Source organism: Salmo salar, chromosome ssa01 (assembly GCF_905237065.1).
Source record: "Salmo salar chromosome ssa01, Ssal_v3.1, whole genome shotgun sequence".
In the NCBI taxonomy this organism is placed as follows: Eukaryota; Metazoa; Chordata; class Actinopteri; order Salmoniformes; family Salmonidae; genus Salmo; species Salmo salar.
This window is the reverse complement of record NC_059442.1, coordinates 86,207,915-86,229,645: the sequence shown is the minus strand read 5'-3', so window position 1 is coordinate 86,229,645 and position 21,731 is coordinate 86,207,915. Positions and strand designations below refer to the sequence as shown.

The following is a 21,731-nucleotide window of genomic DNA, read 5'->3' as shown; positions in this document are numbered from 1 at the left end:
GCTAGTGAGTTTCAAGTTTGGGGAAGCTTACGATTTATCCTACCATTTATACCGATCTGCGTGCCAGTTATGATCATTTTTATATGTAATATTTTTTGTGGAACAGTTTCATTTCAATATTAACATTTTTGTTTCTCAAAATCATTGTCACATGGTTAATCATAATTATCTGAAGTAAAATTACAAGAATCTAAAGGTTAAAATTCAACTAAGGGGAGAGCACCAGCCTCTGCCATATGGACACATTGATAGACTGTGATCCATTGGCGGCTAAAGAAATGAGCGCATAGAACTCAGAGATACCCTATAGGCCAAGGCAGCAGTAGGCCTATAACTTTATCTTCAACTAAGTAAAATACAATAGGCCAAAAGCCAACAAATAAAACTGTAGAAAATTTCCTGATGAAAATTCTGGTTCTTTCAATCACATTCATCTTTCTACTCCGCCTGTCCGCCTGTCTGCCTCCCTTTCTATCTGTCTTTGACTTGAGCTATTGCTAGTGAAGTACAACATTGTATCAAACCATCAACTGGGTCCAGCCTGAAGCTGTTGCTATAGCAAACTTAGAACATTGTATCAACAAGCCTTCAGAGTTTCCTGCGCCAGTGGGCTCGGGACAGACAGCTGTTTTTTATGACGTTTTCACTGGATATGTGGAATCATCAGATCATTATATTGTGCTCTTTCACACCGTGGTGATTATCGAGGCCGGGAGGGTTGGAAAGATTTTTCAAATACTGAGGAACTATCGTTCGCAGTGGTTGTAACATTTTTTTGACTTTGTTAACTTACTGTGTGAGGTGGAGAAAAAAATGACTGAGTAGCTCAGCTCATTAGTGGTGGACGTGGTGAGTTATGACAATCAGAAATCAGGCCTACTTCTATGCGAGCTCAGGCGCGTGTGCTCTCTCAACGTTACCAGGAAAGAAGAAACCAGACACATGCTCATTGCTCACATGGAGCACTCCAAACAAAAGACAATGAAAAAATGTACAGAACTCGTAATGGTTATGAAATAAACCAAAGGTTGTTACAGCTCAACTCCTGAGTGGCGCAGCGGTCTAGGGCACTGCATCTCAGTCCAAGAGGTGTCACTAAAGTCCCTGGTTCGAATCCAGGCTGTATCACATCTGGCTGTGATTGGGAGTCACAGAGGGCGGCGCACAATGGACCCAGCTACGTCTGGGTTTGGCCGGGGTAGGCCGTCATTGGAAATCAGAATTTATTCTTAACCGACTTTCCTAGTTAAATAAATAAAAACTGTAGCAGGTTGTGAACGCCACAATGTTTCCAGTCTGAGAGTGAGAATGGTAAATGACTGTAATTAATACATGAATGAATATAAATGACGGGGATTAATGGCACATTTACTAGGCCTACTTGTGACACATGTAATGGGGAATTGATCAAAAATAAGCAAACAAGTCACACAATGAAACAATGAATGTGCAAGATTTGGCAGGAGACAACTGAGTGCATTCTGGAGAGCTGAGTGCATGCATTCTGGAGAGAAACGTGCTATATCTTTACCGCACAATACTCCCCTTCTTGTTGCAACATTTGAAACTATACTCAGGACACATTATCTTAACACATATTTTTGATTCTTTTCACTGACAGCCACAACTCAATCAGCTAGACCTATTGCCACGATCACTACCCAAATTGGAGGCTTCCTAAATAGGCGTAGGCCTACACACTTCTGATTTGAAACAATCCACAGCTATTTAAATAAAGAACAGAAGCTAATGATCCCCTGTGGCTAAGTCATGCTCCCTGGTGAAATATTTTAATGATTTTATTTAGACAGGAGTAATTATATAATTTTGCAGAAACATCAATTTACTTTGGTATAATGGTGTTCAGGGATACTGGATCAACATAATGGTGCCGGAGGGGATGGCTGCCGTTTTACGGTCTCCTAAACAACTGTGCTATTTTTTTTCTTTTTCGCATTTGTTTTTGTAACTCATTTTGTACATAATGCTGCTGCTACCATCTCTTATGACCGAAAAGAGCTTCTGAACATCAAAACAGCGATTACTCACCTCGAACTGGACAAAGATTTTTATTTTCTTTAATGAGTCCGACACAAAGGATATACTGCTTTGTCAAGACCATGCCCAAATCCCCGTCATCCGTGTGAAGAAAAGACGGAGAAAAAAGGGGAGGAGGGCAGGGTGCCTTGTAAGTATTTGCCGATGACTAGGTAGACCACCACTACACTCTGTATTATTGGCCAACGTGCAATCATTGGAAAACAAACTGGACGATCTATGATTAAGAATACACTAACAACAGGACATTAAAAACTGTAATATCTTATGTTTCACCGAGACGTGGCTGAACGACGACACAGATAATATAGAGCTGGCTTCTCCGTGCATCGGCAGGTCAGAGCAGCTACGTCTGGTAACGAGGGGCGGGGTGTGTGTCTATTTGTCAATATCTGCTGGTGCGCGATGTCTAATATTAAAGAAGTCTCAAGGTATTGCTCGCCTGAGGTAGAATATCTCACGATAAGCTGTAGACCACACTATCTACCAAGAGAGTTCTCATCTATATTATTCATAGCTGTCTATTTACCACCACAAAGCGATGCTGGCAATAAGACCGCACTCAACGAGCTGTATAAGGCCATAAGCAAACAAGAAAATGCTCATCCCGAAGCGGCGCTCCTAGTGGATGGGGACTTTAATGCAGGCAAACTTAAATCAGTTTTACCTAATTTCTACCAGCATGTCATATGTAACCAGAGGGGGAAAAAACTCTAGACCACCTTTACTCCACACACAGAGATGCATACAAAGCTCTCCCTCGCCCTCCATTTGGCAAATCTGACCATAATTATATCCTCCTAATTCCGGCTTACAAGCAAAAACCAAAGCAGGAAGTACCAGTGACTCGCTCAATACGGAAGTGGTCAGATGACGCAGATGCTACGCTAAAGAACTGTTTTGCTAGCACAGACTGGAATATGTTCCAGGATTCATCCAATCGCATTGAGAAGTATACCGCCTCAGTCCCTGGCTTCATCAATAAGTGCATCGACGATGTCATCCCCACAGTGACCGTACGTACATATCCCAACTAGAAGCCATGGATTACAGGCAACATCCGCACCGAGCCAAAGGCTAGAGATGCCTCTTTCAAGGAGTGGGACACTAATCCAGATGCTCATAAGAAATCCCGCTATGCCCTCAGACGAACCATCAAACAGGCAAAGCTTCAATACAGGACTAAGATTGAATCCTACTACAGCGGCTCTGACACTCGATTACCAGGATGTGTACTCAAAGCATGCGCGGACCAACTGGCAAGTGTATTCACTAACATTTTCAACCTCTCCCTGACCAAGTTTGTAATACCTACATGTTTCAAACAGACCACCATAGTCCCTGTGCCCAAGAAAGCGAAGGGAACCTGCCCAAATGATTACCGCCCCATAGCACTCAAGCCGGTAGCCATGAAATGCTTTGAAAGACTGGTCATGGCTCACATCAACACCATCATGCCGGAATCCCTGGCCCCACCCTAATTCACATACTGCCCCAACAGATCCACAGATGACACAATCTCAATCGCAATCCACACTGCCCTTTCCCACCTAGAAAAAAGGAACACCTACGTGAGAATGCTGTTCATTTACTGTAGTTCAGCGATCAACACCAGAGAACCCACAAAGCTCATCACTAAGCTAAGGAACCTGGGATTAAACACGTCCCTCTGCAACTGGATCCTGGATTCCTCAGAACAAGAATAGACTGACGAGTTTCAGAAGAAAGTCTTTGTTTCCGGCCATTTTGAGCCTGTAATTGAACCCACAACTGCTGATGCTCCAGATACTCAACTAGTCTAAAGAAGGACAGTTTTATTGCTTCTTTAATCAGAACAACAGTTTTCAACAGTGCTAACATAATTGCAAAAGGGTTTTCTAATGATCAATTAGCCTTTTAAAATGATACACTTGGATTAGCTAACACAACGTGCCATTGGAACACAGGGGTGATGGTTGCTGATAATGGGCCTCTGTACGCCTATGTAGATATTCCATAAAAAATCTGCCGTTTCCAGCTACAATAGTCATTTACAACATTAATAATGTCTACACTGTATTTCTGATCAATTTGATGTTATTTTAATGGACCAAAAAATGTGCTTTTCTTTCAAAAACAAGGACATTTGTAAGTGACCCCAAACTTTTGAATGGTAGTGTATTTGGTATTTATTAGGATCCCCATTAGCCGCTGCAAAAGCATCAGCTACTGTTCCTGGGTCCACATAAAACATGACATAATATATTGCACAGAACATCCCCTCTCCTCCCTTCTCTTCTCTTCTCTCCACCCCTCCCTTCTCCTCCCCTCCCCTCCCCTCCTCTCCCTTCTCTTCTCTTCTCCTCTCTTCCTCTCTCTTCTCCTCCCCTCTCCTCCCTTCTCTTCACCTCCCATTTCCTCCCCTCTCCTCCCTCTCTTCTCTGCTCCTCTCCACCCCTCACTTCTCCTCCCCTCCCTTCTCCTCCCCTACCTTCTTCTCCTCCCTTCTCTTCTCCTCTCCACCCTCCCTTCTTCTCCCCTCTCCTCCCTTCTCTTCTCCACCCTCCCTTCTCCTCCCCTCCCCTCTCCTCCCTTCTCTTCTCCTATCTCTCCTCTCCTCTTAACTTAACCAGTGGGAGGTTTTCACTACCTTCTTCTTTCATCTTTGTGATTTTATTTTCTATCTTTCTGTCAGTCCTGTCTCCTTTCCTCTCATTGTGTGCAGTAATTTGGTTATAGATTGGGCTAGAAAGAGGAGATGGATAAAAGCTAGGCTGATCAATCTTAGCTGATCCAGCAGGCCTGTTCTGTCATCACCCTGGTGTTTAAGTGAGCCCACCAGTACTAGTCGGGAGAACCAGGCAGAAAGTAACACTTAGTTTTTTTCCTAATTACTCAGAGATCGATAGAGCTAGAGACACCATATTTTATGACAAACAACTTTCATATGTCCTCCACCATTAGCAACTGTAATTTAATTTCTAAGATAAATGAGTTGAAATTAAATAGACTGAGAACAGAACTACCACAATGTTACGTCTGTAAGTTTTGTTGATGACTTGGTAAAACATGGTTGAACTGGGCTTTTCTTTTGCAGGGAGGTCGTACCCCGCATTAGGAACGTGCTGACTTTACTACATCATTCTAGCTGTTATCTGAGAAACTGGGTGTGTTACCTTCGTCCCAGTTCTCCCCTAGTTTTATCTATTGGCAGAGGCTTTACTTCATACAACTGAGAAAAAGTATTGCTCTGCAAACCGACAGAATTCTGTAAGAGTTCATTAAGATTTAATAGAGAGACGTGTAATGCCTGAAGTTACACTTCTTGTAGTGTTACTGATTGTGCTTTCTCTGTGTGTGGGGAGTGTTCTCTAGTCAGCCCTAGTCAGCCCTTCAAACAGCACTGAACAACCTAGAGACAAAATCCATCAGTGTGACAGAAGGGAGTGGACCAGAGAGGGGGAGGGAGAGAGAGAGAGAGAGAGAGAGAAAGATAGAGAGAGAATTAAAGAAAGAGAGAGAAGGGAACACAGATTTAGGCATAACTCAAATCCATATGCAGACAAGCAGAAAATGACCTTCTCTACCTTGCATGCATTTAGGAGACAGAAGATAATTTGGCTTTTTGTCCTTGTGTTCAGCAATAATTGACTGTGTCATCGAAAGGCTCAGAAAAGGCTCCATCCCTCATCAAATTACAACTCCTCTCTCAGTTGATTCCCAAGCTACAATTGTGGGAGGAGACTGGGGAGAGAGAGATAGCGAGATAGAGAGAAAAGTATAGTGGGAGAGAGAGAGTGAGAAAGAGAAAAAGATAGAAGGAGAGAGAGAGAAAGCATGCCCTTGTAGCCTGTCAGAGTTTGCAGACAATAACAGGACATGTATGGACATAGACGGGTGCATGGTTACATGTAACAACGGGAAATGGGGAATGCCTGTGTTTGTTGCAGACAGGAAGTTCAATGTTCCAGAAACTTAAGTCTTTTGTCACACAGCTACGTCTCAATACCTAGACTTCTCAGTCTCACAGGCTTTTTTATTCCACAACTCTTTAAAAGTCGGGGGGAAATCGATGATGTGGGAGTATACCCTACGCCTTGTGTCTAGTATCCATCCGTGGTTTACGTCACAGTGGGGAGTCTGTCAATATCTCAGAAGGTGAATTCCTTCAGCTGGCTTCTTTGATCTCAAAGCGTGGCCTCTGCTGTCTGTTGGGTTCTGTGTTCCTTCTTCCCTCAGAGCCTATCAGAGCCTACCAGAGCCTATCAGAGCCTATAGAACTACACCTTGATCTCAGCTGCAATACACAGATGTCCAGCTTTTTATACCCAAACAAAGGCCACCAGACACCAGACCCATCCAACCCTCTCCATATGGGGGGCTTGATTGAATTAAAACACAGTCACTATGGAGGATCATTTTTGTTCTCCGCTCAGTGGTTAAACTGAAACAGAAGTTGGTGATTAAACTGAGACAGCTAGTCTTCCTGGAGTCCAAGGAAGAGGTTAAACCAAGACAGAAGTTGGTGATTAAACTGAGACAGTTAGTTTTCCTGGAGTCCAAGGAAGATTAACTAACAAATGTTAGTTAGTTTTCCTGGAGTCCAAGGAAGAGGTTAAACTGAAACAGAAGTTGGTGATTAAACTGAGACAGCTAGTCTTCCTGGAGTCCAAGGAAGAGGTTAAACCAAGACAGAAGTTGGTGATTAAACTGAGACAGCTAGTCTTCCTGGAGTCCAAGGAAGAGGTTAAACTGAAACAGAAGTTGGTGATTAAACTGAGACAGCTAGTCTTCCTGGAGTCCAAGGAAGAGGTTAAACCAAGACAGAAGTTGGTGATTAAACTGAGACAGCTAGTCTTCCTGGAGTCCAAGGAAGAGGTTAAACCAAGACAGAAGTTGGTGGTTAAACTGAGACAGTTAGTCTTCCTGGAGTCCAAGGAGGAGGTTAAACCAAGACAGAAGTTGGTGATTAAACTGAGACAGTTAGTCTTCCTGGAGTCCAAGGAAGAGGTTAAACCAAGACAGAAGTTGGTGGTTAAACTGAGACAGTTAGTCTTCCTGGAGTCCAAGGAAGAGGTTAAACCAAGACAGAAGTTGGTGATTAAACTGAGACAGTTAGTCTTCCTGGAGTCCAAGGAAGAGGTTAAACTGAAACAGAAGTTGGTGATTAAACTGAGACAGTTAGTTTTCCTGGAGTCCAAGGAAGAGGTTAAACTGAAACAGAAGTTGGTGATTAAACTGAGACAGTTAGTCTTCCTGGAGTCCAAGGAAGAGGTTAAACTGAAACAGAAGTTGGTGATTAAACTGAGACAGTTAGTCTTCCTGGAGTCCAAGGAAGAGGTTAAACTGAAACAGAAGTTGGTGATTAAACTGAGACAGTTAGTTTTCCTGGAGTCCAAGGAAGAGGTTAAACTGAAACAGAAGTTGGTGATTAAACTGAGACAGTTAGTCTTCCTGGAGTCCAAGGAGGAGGTTAAACCAAGACAGAAGTTGGTGGTTAAACTGAGACAGTTAGTTTTCCTGGAGTCCAAGGAAGAGGTTAAACCAAGACAGAAGTTGGTGGTTAAACTGAGACAGTTAGTTTTCCTGGAGTCCAAGGAAGAGGTTAAACCAAGACAGAAGTTGGTGATTAAACTGAGACAGTTAGTCTTCCTGGAGTCCAAGGAAGAGGTTAAACCAAGACAGAAGTTGGTGATTAAACTGAGACAGTTCGTTTTCCTGGAGTCCAAGGAAGAGGTTAAACCAAGACAGAAGTTGTGTCCCAAATGGCACCCTATTCCCTATATAGAGCACTACTTTTGACTAGAGCCCTATGATCCCTGGTCAGAACTAGTGTACTATAGGGAATCCAGCGTTTGTCTTAGTGGCACAGTCCAAGTGACATATTCTTAGGAAATTGTATTGCGCATTCGAAGTTCTGCCAGGGAGTTCTACTAGATAAATTCTGACCCAGTTCCATTGAACTTTAAAACAGCTGTTGAATGATGTTGCAGGAAATGTATTTTAGCCACAGCAATAACCGTTTTCCCTCTCACTTTACTTGATGGGGTATCTGGTAAATGTCTCTGGTTCTGGTTCTGGTTCACTGCTGTTGCTAAGGCAGTCCAGATATCAAGGTGTCCTGGCTAAATTCCCAATCTGGCTGTCATACCATCATGTTCACGTGATCATTCCCAGCTTTCAATTGGCTCATTTGTCCCTTATTTTCTCCCCTGCAATTCTTCCTCAGGTCGTTACTGTAAAAGAGAATGTGTTCTCAGTCAATTTACCTGGTAAAATAAGTGTGTTTTTTATATTGGGGTAGCACTGCCAGCTCAATAGCACTTCCTTGCCACAGAATAAGCAAAGAATGAAAACAAAGACTGAGGATTGTATTCCAAATAGAACTCTATTCCCTTTTTAGTGCACTACTAATGTTTTAAATTGTAAAGTATTTTGTCTGTAATGTATTTTTCGTTATGTGCCGAACCCCAGTAAGACTAGCTGTCAGCGTTGGCGTGTCGGTTAATCAAAAAATCTGCATAGGGAAGAGGCTGCCATTTGAGACGCAACAAGAGCCCTGTTAGGGTCAATGGTGCCATTGACGTCTTCAGATAACCCTTTCTACCGTGGCGGAGCTGAATTCATTGTGTGAATTAAAGAGGGGTTGTAATGACTACTGGGTGGTCTATGGTTAGTGTGATCTGTGATCTTTATGTGAACTGAACTGTATTTATGTTCAACGAGTATCAAAGACCCTTATTCATTAACTTTACCTCCCCATTACAAGCCCTGGGCCCTGGCCACTTCTATGTATCCTTCTTGTAACACATAATTGCAGACATCACCGCACTCATGCAAAACAAGAGAAAACGGGTTGCCTGGCGGATCAACAAGGGCCTGAACCAATAGGAACTAATGAGCTGGTAAATGTGGACAAAGCTGGTCCCATTTTCATATGTAAATGTTACAAGCTTGTAGTACGATGCCCAGGCTGGTGAAATAGCTTAGCTGAATGGAGCTGCCAACACACTCAAAGGAGTGAAAAGGAAAGAGTAGTTTGGAGGGAAAACACTTGATGATGACCCAGTGTTATATGGCCCACTGTCTCAGCATCACTAAGCCAATTAGGGAGCAGTGAGCTGTGACCTGCGCGGGACAGGGGTACGAGGAGAAGGGACAGGGGTACGAGGAGGAGGGACAGGGGGATAAAGAGGGAGGAAAAGGGGTGCTGGGAAAGGGGGAGCGAGAAGGGGGGCAATATCAGTTCAGTAAACACTACAACTGCCTCTCCTACTCTCCTTCTCTCCTCCCCTTTGCTACTCCTCGCCCCGTCTCCCTCTGTCGAGTCTTCCTGTGAAAAGACAAAAGCCCTGAATCAATATTCCTCCTTTTCCTTTCTTCCTCTGAAGAAAAGGGGGGAGAGGGTCGAAGAAAAGGATGGAGAGGTTCAGAAAAAGGAGAGAGAGGGTTGATAGAAAGGAGGGAGGGTGTCAGTGAAAGGCGAGAGAAAGGAGGGAGAAGGTTGTTGGACATTATTGTGTCTCTACATATCATCTAGTAACCCTTGTAGAAAATGTGGGGCTTTCCTCCTAAATGTGGAGTTTGGAGAATTATTTCAATCAGTGTTGATGCTGTTAGTTCTTAACTGGGCTGTCCAGTACTATAATGAGAAAGTAGATTAATTCAGTGAGTTGTTTCATCTCCTTGTCTCCTCATCTCTATGGACTGAGCGAATCCTTCTCCTCCTCCCACTCTTCCTCTCTTTGGACTGAAATTATCCTCCTCCTCTTTTTTGAATTAAATTCTCCTTCTCCAGACCGACAGAAGCCTGTTTTTCTCCACCTCATTTATGTGTTTCTACCCACATCATGCTCCCTCCTCTTTCTCCTCCCCCCTAAACGATGACCCTTATACTGTCAGCTCTCAGCACAGCATTCTCTCACTGAGATGCAGTGCCTTAGACCGCTGCACCACTGGGGGGCTGGTGAACCATCTGGAGAACTTTGTAGGAGTGTGGGGCATCAGGGGGGTACAGTGGACGAGGAGGGAGGCTTGGTTCTAACTTTCTAGGCCTGTTATGTCAAGTTTGTGCTTTTAATGATGTAGCTATTGGGCCAATAAATGTATTTTTCTCTCTCTCTCTCTCTCTCTCTCTCTCTCTCTCTCTCTCTCTCTCTCTCTCTCTCTCTCTCTCTCTCTCTCTCTCTCTTCTCTCTCTCTTTTCTCTCTCATTCTATGTCTAGGTCTCTGTCTCTCTCTCTCTGGGATCTGTAGGGTGGCGGGGGTGGCAGAGGGGGCTGTGGAGCAGAATCAATTTAAATTCTATTTCTTTTTTGGTTTGTGTTGGGTTTTCATCAATGGTGGTTATTAGGAGGAGAAAGTGCCACCAGGGCTCTTGGGTTCTGATGTTATTACCTGGGAGGAGAGGAGAGGAGGGATCTGGAATAAGGCCAGTTCTGCAATGTTATACAGGGATGCTCTTAGCTCTCTCATTTTAAAAGGCTGACAAGAAGAAGGATGCTGTGTACCACCGCAGGATACAATATTACCACATTCCACACTTCCTTTAATGTGCTGACCTTGAAATACAGCATGTAAACTAGTGAATTCAATTCCATTCAATTCAACTGCATATTTTGTCCCCTTGGGGTAATTCTCTGTCTATTGTCCATATGAACGTAATACCGAGGTATATACCCATGTGTACTTATCTGTACGTGTGTCTTTGTACCAATTCCTCATGGTAGGTGAACAGGTATGGAGATGATTTGGGTGACAAACCTGCTACTTTGATTATAGTGGGGAGGGAGTAATATAAAGACTTTTGAAAAGGTGTCTTGCACAGTTTCATTTACTCCCGCCGGTTCTCTTGCTCTCTCTCCGTCAGCGCGAGACAAGGTGGTGGCGGTGGTGGAATGGAATCATTGCTTTGTCCTTCCTCGCCTGTCATTGCTGCTTCTCTACTGGCAACGGACAGAAGGGAGGAGGACAGATAAAGAGAGAGAAAGACAGACAGAGAGAGACCGACAGAGGGTGAGAGCAAGGGAGAGAAAGAAAGGGAGCGAGAGAGAGACAGAAGCAGAATGTGATGATTGATCTGCAAAATTGATCTGCAAAATCCAGGAGAACTCTTGATTTTTAAAGCCTGCTTTAAGAAGGCAGCCATGTAGAAAGATGCAGACTAACTCCAAGCATCCAGGGATTCTATATTCCAGTATAATGGATGGCTCTCTGAGAGAACTGGTTTGTTTGTTGATGAAGACATACAGTACATGGAAAACCATGAAAACCTTGTTTAATGACTTAAATAGTTTTGAGGCATCCAGGCATTCCCTTACGGAAAAACCACGTGATCTTATGTGAAGTTAATGGAATAACATGTGACAGCATGTAAAAACATGAAACTACACATTTGAAAACATGAGCGAGTTAGGTTTTCACATGTGAAACTGCACATTTCACATCTGAATCTGCAATTCACGTGAGGTGAAAACATGTTATTCTCCTCACATGTGAAAAGGTGTTTACATGTGAACTCTAATTGTAATTTTCACATGTGAAACTGCACATTTCAAGTGTTTATATGTAAGGCAAGTAATGAAATGGTAGGGGGGTTTTAAGGTAAGCGGTACGCTGTTCAGCTAAAACAGTTTAAACATTTGACATGATTACTTAGTGCTGACTTCTCAATATGACCCCATTTGGGATTTGATCTCCCAACCTCTGGATTTGGGGAATGCTGATCTTACTTCTCAAGCAAGAATTTTGATAGGACAGTCTGGGAGTGATCTGAGTGGGGAGGGGGAGGAATATGGAATCTGAAAACGACCTGTTATTCATAGGTTGCACCTCCGTCACTCGGTCGCGTCATGGCATTATTATGAACGTTTTCAAGCTGCCCTCTATAGGCGGCACGATAGTGGTGCCCTAAAGTCGTGATAAGCCCAGTCATTCGAGACTGAGGCTAATGACTGTTTAGTCTAAAACACACTAAAGGGCCTGGAAATACGAGGAAATTGCTAAAGTAGTCAAATGTTTAGTAGGAAACAACATTGCTAGCATTATCATGTCATCAAATTTACTTTCGAAATGACAATGTTGTCATTAGCTAACAAAGTTTGTAAAACATAGCTAGCAATGCTAACGGTAGCTAGCTAAAATCCGGTGACCTCTCAATCGTAGTTAACTAGCTAACGTTATACTGCATCTAAAGTCAATCTGGCGACATCAAAATGATGACAAAAGGTTTCCTACTAATTATTTGCCTCCCTTTGAATGGCATTGTATTTCCAAGCCACTGTAATGCACGTTTGATGAAATCTTCATCAGCGCTCATTGACGATGCATTGAGTAGAACGCTCAGACGGGCATCAGTCCAACATAAATGTTCAAAAAACTATTGTGACAAAATATGCAACCCATGAATTGGCAGAGAGGTTTGGAACTCTCTTTGTTAATGGTCTTAATAAACTGGGTGGTTCGAGCCCTGAATACTGATTGGCTGACAACCGTGCTATATCAGGCCATATACCACAGCTCTAATTACGGTAACCATTATTGGTAACCAGTTTATATTAGCAATAAGTCACCTCGGGGGTTTGTGGTATATGGCTAATATACTACGGCTAAGGGCTGTGTCCAGGCACTGCGTGTTGTATCGTACATAAGAAAAGCCTTGATATATTGGCCATATACCACACCCCCTCTGGCCTTGTTGAATACTCGTTTCTGATTGGCTTGAAGGGCATTCAAGAACTTGCATTATTTCTCTAGAATGCACGGCAATATTCAATGGCTATGACGTTCATTATGACATGTTCTATGTTTGAGCTGCTTTTGAAAGCAAAAGTACAATTGAAAATATTATTGGCATTGTTGAATTTGATTTTCTTAATAGCAAGCTAGCAGGACTGATGGTTTGATTAGCTAAGCTAGCAAGTCTGTTGGTTTGGTTACCAAGGCAACTACTGTAGCTATCTAGTAAACTTGCTAGCTACTTCAGTGGATGTCGAACACATTTCTACCCTGAAATGAACACATTATAGCTGTGGTATTAGCGGGATAATCATCTCAGTGCTCTATATCCCAACTCCCCCTGAGACACCCTCAGGGAGTGGGGTCACAGCCAGGGTCTGCCATTGTCAACGGCGACCTTGGAGCAATTAGGGTTAAGTGCTTTACTCAAGTGCACCTCAACAGATTTCTCACCTTGTCGGCTCGGTGATTTAAACCTCCGACCTTTCACAACGCTCTAACCAGTTACCTACCTGTGGAGAATAATCAGTGTTGGGGAAGCTACTCTGAAAATATTGTTTAAAAGCTACCAATTACATCACAGTGGAAGAAGTTAAGTTACACTAAAACTACTTTGTGAAAAATGATCATATCTAAATCTCAAATATCATAGACATCACCCTGGATTCAGATGTTAACCAAATGTGTAATTTGGCCTTTAAACACAAAAACTATGTTTCAACTGAGAATAAGTCAGGTCTGATGCCGAAAAAGAAAGGACATTCTTGCCTACTTCATCCATATTGTCTTTTCTTTTAGCAAAAAAAGTAGTGTGTAGTTCCAGTAGTTAGCTAAAGTAATTAACTACTGAATACACTGTCAAGATTTGAATTTAGTTGAACTACCACCAAGCTACTGCAAAATGTAGTTTAATTACTAGTTGAACTACATTTGGTTCACTACTCCCCGACGCTGAAAATATTGCAACTCCCTGGAAGGTTAGTGCCACTGCTAGCGTGTCGTGGCACACACGTTCCACGTCATGCATTATTTTCCACAGAACGCATAGCCCCTTGTTGATTCTTCCTTACATATTAAAGGCCCAGTGAAGTCCAAAACGTGATTTCCTGTGTTTTATATTTCCATACTATGAGGTTAGAATAATATTGTTACATTTTGAAAATGATGATAATGCCCTATTAGTGTAAGAGCTGTTTGAAAAGACTGCCTGTAATATCTGCCTGTATTCAGTGGATGGAGTTTTAGCCTGGCAGTCCAAGCTAAATTCTTGCTTGAGAAATTGCTTTTTGCTAAGAAGCATTTTTTAAATTATTATTATACCTTTTTTTATGGAAAACATGTACATTACGGTACTTAATTGTTACCCAGAAATGATTTGATATTGAGATAAAAACAGCTGCATTGACCAAGCATGTCACCAGGCAAGTCAAAACTCCACCCATGCAAAACCTGCTCATTAGAAGGTCCTGTGTAGATTGTATTTTCAACCAGCAACTATCAGGAAATAACACTGATCTAATTTTCTTTACACTTTTACAGTGTTAGTTTCATCAGCTGTTGTACAATATGACACAAATCACAGGAAAAACTGAATTTTGACTGCACTGGGCCTATAAAGGATTTAAAAGATTTCAAATAGTATTAGAACCCTGGTCTGGTACAAACAGCTACAGTAGGTTGTTGGCAGTTAAGAGAGTTGTGCCAGTAACCGAGCAAGGCACTTAACCATAATTGCTCCTGTAAGTCATTCTGGATAAGAGCATCTGCTAAAATGACCCAAAAAATATAAATAACAGTTTGAAATAATACACTGTTTTCCAACACTGCTGAGGACCTGTATTTGTTTACATCATTGTTGAGATGCCTGGGGGAAAGAGGTGGTGCCTTGGGAGGTCTGGAGGAGACAAGATGTTTTTACAGCGCAATTTGTTTGTAGCCGGGGTTGAGGATGTAAAGGGAGCAAGGGGTTGCTTTGGGAGTGAGGTAGTGGAGGAGAAAGGGAGGAGAGGAGGAGAGGGGCCTGTGTGACTGCTGATAGTTAGGGGGAGGTGGAGAGATGACGACAAGGGGAGCTTCTGCCTCAGGACTGCATTCTGTAATTAATTTTGTATCTCTCTCATCACTCTCTCCTCTCTCTTTCTCTCTCTCTCTCCTTCCTCTCTTTTCATCTCTCTCCTCACACTTGTTTTGTCTCTGTTTGAAGTGGGACTCTTTAGGAAGGCATTGAATTTCCAGGCATGAGCCACTTTGATGCTTTAAGTACCCTCTGTTGTCTCCTTGTGAAAAATGTAAATGTGAAGCTGCCAGTTACAGATGTAGGATCTTAATTTGAGCCGGTTTGCTACAGCAGGAATCCTGCAGCAACATGAAATTTGAATTATAAATGTAGGAAATACAGGATAAATGTAGTAAGACGTTAGTTTGTCTGCCCCGGAGCATGTTAGTTCTGAAGGATTCTTTGCCATAGAAATATACCTGGCTAAAAGGTGAACCACTTTCGTGGTACAGGTTATGCCAAGTTGAACTCAGAGTTGAACGAAGTTACCTCGCTAACTACTTAAACTATAGTCGTAGTATAGGGCTCTGTTTTGTAGAACCCCTTACAGGAGATTTTCAAGTGAAAAAGCTATTCCACATGTGAAACTGCAAATTTCACATCCGAATCCACAATTCACGTGAGGTAAAAACATGTTATTCGCCTCACATGTGAAGAAGTAGTGTTAACATGTCAACTGACCTCATGTGTCTGTTTTTTTTTACGTGTGAAAATTTCAGCTCAACATGTGAAAACCTCTATTTCATATGCGAAAAGCGATTTCAATTACAAATTTCACATCAATCAATCAATTACATTTATTTATAAAGCCCTTTTTACATCAGCAGATGTCACAAAGTGCTATACAGAAACCCAGCCTAAACCCCAAACAGCAAGCAATGCAGATGTAGAAGCACAGTGGCTAGGAAAAACTCTCTAGAAAGGCCAGAACCTAGGAAGAAACCTAGAGAGGAACCAGGCTCTTGGGGGTGGCCAGTCCTCTTCTGGCTGTGCCGGGTGGAGATTATAACAGAACATGGCCAAGATGTTCAAATGTTCATAGATGACCAGCAGGGTCAGATAATAGTAATCACAGTGGTTGTAGAGGGTGCAACAAGTCAGCACCTCAGGAGTAAATGTCAGTTGGCTTTTCATAGCCGATCATTCAGAGTATCTCTACCGCTCCTGCTGTCTCTAGAGAGTTGAAAACAGCAGGTCTGGGACAGGTAGCACGTCCGGTGAACAGGTCAGGGTTCCATAGCCGCAGGCAGAACAGTTGAAACTGGAGCAGCAGCACAACCAGGTGGACTGGGGACAGCAAGGAGTCATCAGGCCAGGTAGTCCTGAGGCATGGTCCTAGGGCTCAGGTCCTCAAAGAGAGAGAGGGAGAGAGAGAATACTTAAATTCACACAGGACACCATATAAGAGAGGAGAAATACTCCAGATATTACAGAAATACTGGACAGTGGGGATCGGGGGTCCCTATATTGTTATGATGGTTATGATGGTCCTAAACGACATCATAACCGCAATCGATAAGAGACATTACTGTGCAGCCGTATTCATTGACCTGGCCAAGGCTTTCGACTCTGTCAATCACCACATTCTTATTGGTAGACTCGACAACCTTGGTTTCTCAAATGATTGCCTTGCCTGGTTTACCAACTACTTCTCTGATAGAGTTCAGTGTGTCAAATCGGAGGGCCTGTTGTCCGGACCTCTGGCAGTCTCTATGGGTGTGTCACAAGGTTCAATTCTCGGGCCGACTCTCTTCTATGTATACATCAATGATGTTGCTCTTGCTGCTGGTGATTCTCTGATCCACCTCTACGCAGACGACACCATTCTGTATACTTTTGGCTCCTCTTTGGACACTGTGTTAACTAACTTCCAGACGAGCTTCATTGCCATACAACTCTCCTTCCGTGTCCTCCAACTGCTCTTAAACGCAAGTAAAACTAAATGCATGCTATTCAATCGATCACTGCCCGCACCTGCTCGCCCGTCCAGCATCACTACTCTGGACGGCTCTGACTTAGAATACGTGGACAACTACAAATACCTGGGTGTCTGGTTAGACTGTAAACTCTCCTTCCAGACTCACATTAAGCATCTCCAATCCAAAATTAAATCTAGAATCAGCTTCCTATATCGCAACAAAGCATCCTTCACTCATGCTGCCAAACATACCCTCGTAAAACTGACCATCCTACCGATCCTCGACTTCGGTGATGTCATCTATAAAATAGCCTCCAACACTCTACTCAACAAACTGGATGCAGTCGATCACAGTGCCATCTGTTTTGTCACCAAAGCCCCATACACTACCCACCTGTCACGTCCTGACCAGTGAAAAGGGTCATTTGCCATAGTAGAATGGTCAGGGCGTGGCAGGGGGGTTGTTTTGTGTGTTTTAGGGTTTGCTTGTTTCTAGGGGAATTTGTTCTAGTTTTCTATTTCTATGTTTCGTTTTCCATGTTTGGCCGAGTATGGTTTCCAATCAGAGGCAGGTGTCTTTCGTTGTCTCTAATTGGAAGCCATACTTAGTTAGCCTGTTTTCCTTTGGGTTTTGTGGGTGGTTGCTTTCTGTTTAGTGTGTTAGTATACCTGACAGAACTGTTTGGCTGTCATTTGTTTTCTTTGTGAAGTGCTTTCATTAAAAGTAAAAGATGAGCACTCAACACGCTGTGCCTTGGTCTCTTCAATACGACGCTTGTGACACCACCATTGTGACCGGTACGCTTTCGTTGGTTGGCCCTCGCTTCATACTCGTTGCCAAACCCACTGGCTACAGGTTATCTACAAGTCTCTGCTAGGTAAAGCCCCGCCTTATCTCAGCTCACTGGTCACCATAGCAGCACCCACTCGCAGCACACGCTCCAGCAGGTATATCTCACTGGTCACCCCCAAAGCCAATTCCTCCTTTGGTCGTCTTTCCTTCCAGTTCTCTGCTGCCAATGACTCGAACGAACTGCAAAAATCTCTGAAGCTGGAGACTCATATCTCCCTCACTAGCTTTAAGCACCAGCTGTCAGAGCAGCTCACAGATCACTGCACCTGTACATAGCCCATCTGTAAACAGCCCATCTGTCTACCTACCTCATCCCCATACTTTATTTATTTATCTGGCTCCTTTGCACCCCAGTATCTCTACTTGCACATTCATCTTCTGCACATCTACCATTCCAGTGTTTAATTGCTATATTGTAATTACTTCGCCACCATGGCCTATTTATTGTCTTAACTTACCTCATTTGCACTCACTGTATATAGACTTTTTGTTTTCTTTTGTTCTACTATATTATTGACTGTATGTTTTGTTTATTCCATGTGTAACTCTGTGTTTTTGTATGTGTCGAATTTCTATGCTTTATCTTGGCCAGGTCGCAGTTGCAAATGAGAACTTGTTCTCAACTAGCCTACCTAGTTAAATAAAGGTGAATAAATCAAAAAAATTAAAATTGGGTTCCTATATTGACCAGAGCCAAAAGTAATGCACTATATAGGGAATAGGGTGACATTTGAGACTGTCCTGACCATTCTGTTCTGATGCCTGTATTACTGTAAGCACAGAGTTGTTACAAACAAGGAGCTACACGGAACGGTCTGTCCACACTTGTTGCATTCATCATCTACATTCCAAATGCTATTTTATCCATTGTAAGCAAATTATGTCCAAAGCAACCAAGTAATTTAAAGAGAACTTGTGTTTGTATGTTCAATTCTTTCTAATGCAGAACCTGAAGAGAAGGATATGGAGAAAGAAAAGGATACGGAGAAAGAGAAAGAGAAAGAGAAGGAGAAGGAGAAAGAGAAGGAGAAAGAGAAGGAGAAGGATACGGTGAAAGAGATGGAGATAGACACCAGCGCTAGTGAACGTCAGTATTTGATTTCATGTACATTTAATGTAATTTAATGATGTATACATTTCCCTTTACACCTCTGACACAAGAGGTTACACAGGGGAAGAGGAAAGAGGTTACACAGGGGAAGAGGAAAGAGGTTACACGGGGAAGAGGAAAGAGATTACACAGGGGAAGAGGAAAGAGGTTACACGGGGAAGAGGAAAGAGCTTACACAGGGGAAGAGGAAAGAGCTTACACAGGGGAAGAGGAAAGAGGTTACACAGGGGAAGAGGAAAGAGGTTACACAGGGGAAGAGGAAAGAGCTTACACAGGGGAAGAGGAAATAGGTTACACAGGGGAAGAGGAAATAGGTTACACAGGGGAAGAGGAAAGAGGTTACACAGGGGAAGAGGAAAGAGCTTACACAGGGGAAGAGGAAATAGGTTACACAGGGGAAGAGGAAATAGGTTACACAGGGGAAGAGGAAAGAGGTTACACAGGGGAAGAGGAAAGAGCTAACACAGGGGAAGAGGAAATAGGTTACACAGGGGAAGAGGAAATAGGTTACACAGGGGAAGAGGAAATAGGTTACACAGGGGAAGAGTAAAGATCTTACACAGGGAAGGAGAAAGAGGTTACACAGGGGAAGAGGACATAGATTACACAGGGGAAGAGGATTGAGCTTACACAGGGGAAGAGGGAAGAGCTTACACAGGGGAAGAAGAAATAGGTTACACAGGGGAAGAGGCAAGAGCTTACACAGGGGAAGAGGTTACACAGGGGAAGAGGAAAGGATTACACATAGGAAGAAGTAAGATGTTACATAGGGAAAGTGGAAAGAGGTTATGCAGGGGAAGAGGAAATAGGTTACGCAGGGGAAGAGGAAATAGGTTACGCAGGGGAAGAGGAAATAGGTTACGCAGGGGAAGAGTAAAGAGCTTACACAGGGGAAGAGGTACTAGATTACACAGAGGAATAGGAACGAGCTTACACAGGGGAAGAGGGAAGAGCTTACACAGGGGAAGCGGAAAGAGGTTACACGGGGAAGAGGAAAGAGCTTACACAGGGGAAAAGGAAAGAGGTTACACGGGGAAGAGGAAAGAGCTTACACAAGCTAAGAGGAAATAGATTACACAGGGGAAGAGGAACGAGCTTACACAGGGGAAGAGGGAAGTGCTTACACAGGGGAAGAGGAAAGAGCTTACACAGGGGTAGAGGACAGGGGTTACACAGGGGTAGAGGACAGGGGTTACACAGGGGTCGAGGACAGGGGTTACACAGGGGTAGAGGACAGAGGTTACACAGGGGTAGAGGACAGAGGTTACACAGGGGTAGAGGACAGAGGTTACACAGGGGTAGAGGACAGAGGTTACACAGGGGAAGAGGAAAGAGGTTACACAGGGGAAGAGGAAAGAGGTTACACAGGGGAAGAGGAAAGAGGTTACACAGGGGAAGAGGAAAGGATTACACATAGGAAGGAGTAAGATGTTACATAGGGAAAGTGGAAAGAGGTTGCACAGGGGAAGAGGAAAGAGGTTACACTGGGAAGAGGAACGAGCTTACACAGGGGAAGAGGGAAGAGCTTATACAGGGGAAGAAGAAATAGGTTACACAGGGGAAGAGGCAAGAGCTTACACAGGGGAAGAGGTTACACAGGGGAAGAGGAAAGGATTACACATAGGAAGAAGTAAGATGTTACATAGGGAAAGTGGAAAGAGGTTGCACAGGGGAAGTGGAAAGAGGTTATGCAGGGGAAGAGGAAAGGATTACACATAGGAAGAGGAAATAGGTTACACAGGGGAAGAGGAAATAGGTTACACAGGGGAAGAGGAAATAGGTTACGCAGGGGAAGAGTAAAGAGCTTACACAGGGGAAGAGGTACTAGATTACACAGAGGAATAGGAACGAGCTTACACAGGGGAAGCGGAAAGAGGTTACACAGGGGAAAAGGAAAGAGGTTACACGGGGAAGAGGAAAGAGCTTACACAAGCTAAGAGGAAATAGATTACACAGGGGAAGAGGAACGAGCTTACACAGGGGAAGAGGGAAGTGCTTACACAGGGGTAGAGGACAGGGGTTACACAGGGGTAGAGGACAGGGGTTACACAGGGGTAGAGGACAGAGGTTACACAGGGGTAGAGGGCAGAGGTTACACAGGGGTAGAGGACAGAGGTTACACAGGGGTAGAGGACAGAGGTTACACAGGGGTAGGTTACACAGATAATGAACTATTCTGTTAGTTCATAATAGTGCAACGGTTGTGGGTGTATGAACAAACTTCCCCAAGTATCTTCTCACTCAGTGGTTAAAAGACCATGTGACGAGTCAAAGAGTGTCTGACTCCAGTCTGATGCAGAGGCTCTGAGAGTCGCCTACAAGTTTATGTCAGTATCCTACATTTACAGAAATATATAGGCCTATTTGTGGGTGTATGACCATGATCCAACTTCCCCATGTGTCTGCTCAGTCAGTTGGTATAAGACATGTTGGAGGGTCTGAGTGATGATGAGTGATTGTCTTTTAGTATCCTTCAATATCCTTCAATGCCCACAGTATCTCAGAGATAGAAAGCTGTGATTGTAATCTCTTCTCCTCTCTCTCACGCTCTCGCTCTTACTCTCCTCTCCTCTCCTCTCCTCTCCTCTCCTCTCCTCTCCTCTCCTCTCCTCTCCTCTCCTCTCCTCTCCTCTCCTCTCCTCTCCTCTCCTCTCCTCTCTCTCCTCTCTCTCCTCTCCTCTCCTCTCCTCTCCTCTCCTCTCCATCTCTCTCTCTCTCTGTCTATTAGAAATAAATGCTAAAGTCGAGAGCTTGGAAGGATCTGACCCAACTGAAACCGACAGCACTCCGTCCAAAGGTAAGTTGGAATCGGAGGCTCACACACACACACACACACACACACACACACACTCTCAACAAACACACAAACACACAGACACCCACTCTCTACCTGGTCATCTTCATTGATCTGCTTGTGGTTTCTTATTAGCGACCACAGCTGTTGAATAAAAATTCACATCAGTCTGAGTACCCTCAGCATTGAGTAGGGATGCCTGGCATCTGTCAGTATTTAGCTTCA

At 43.5% G+C, this 21,731-nt stretch overlaps 1 protein-coding gene across 2 annotated transcripts in view; it reads left to right on the top strand.

Annotated features, from left to right (window-relative positions):
- The window catches only part of macrod2 (mono-ADP ribosylhydrolase 2), a 1,144,633-nt gene that overhangs the window by 1,118,720 nt on the left and 4,182 nt on the right, over positions 1-21,731 (top strand). The window contains exons 15-16 of one of the 2 annotated variants that reach the window (XM_014207725.2): positions 18,548-18,688; positions 21,441-21,509. In XM_014207725.2, the coding sequence (XP_014063200.1) occupies positions 18,548-18,688; positions 21,441-21,509 (210 nt within the window). The remainder of the gene's footprint in view (positions 1-18,547; positions 18,689-21,440; positions 21,510-21,731) is intronic. The other variant, XM_014207733.2, reaches the window with a different exon arrangement.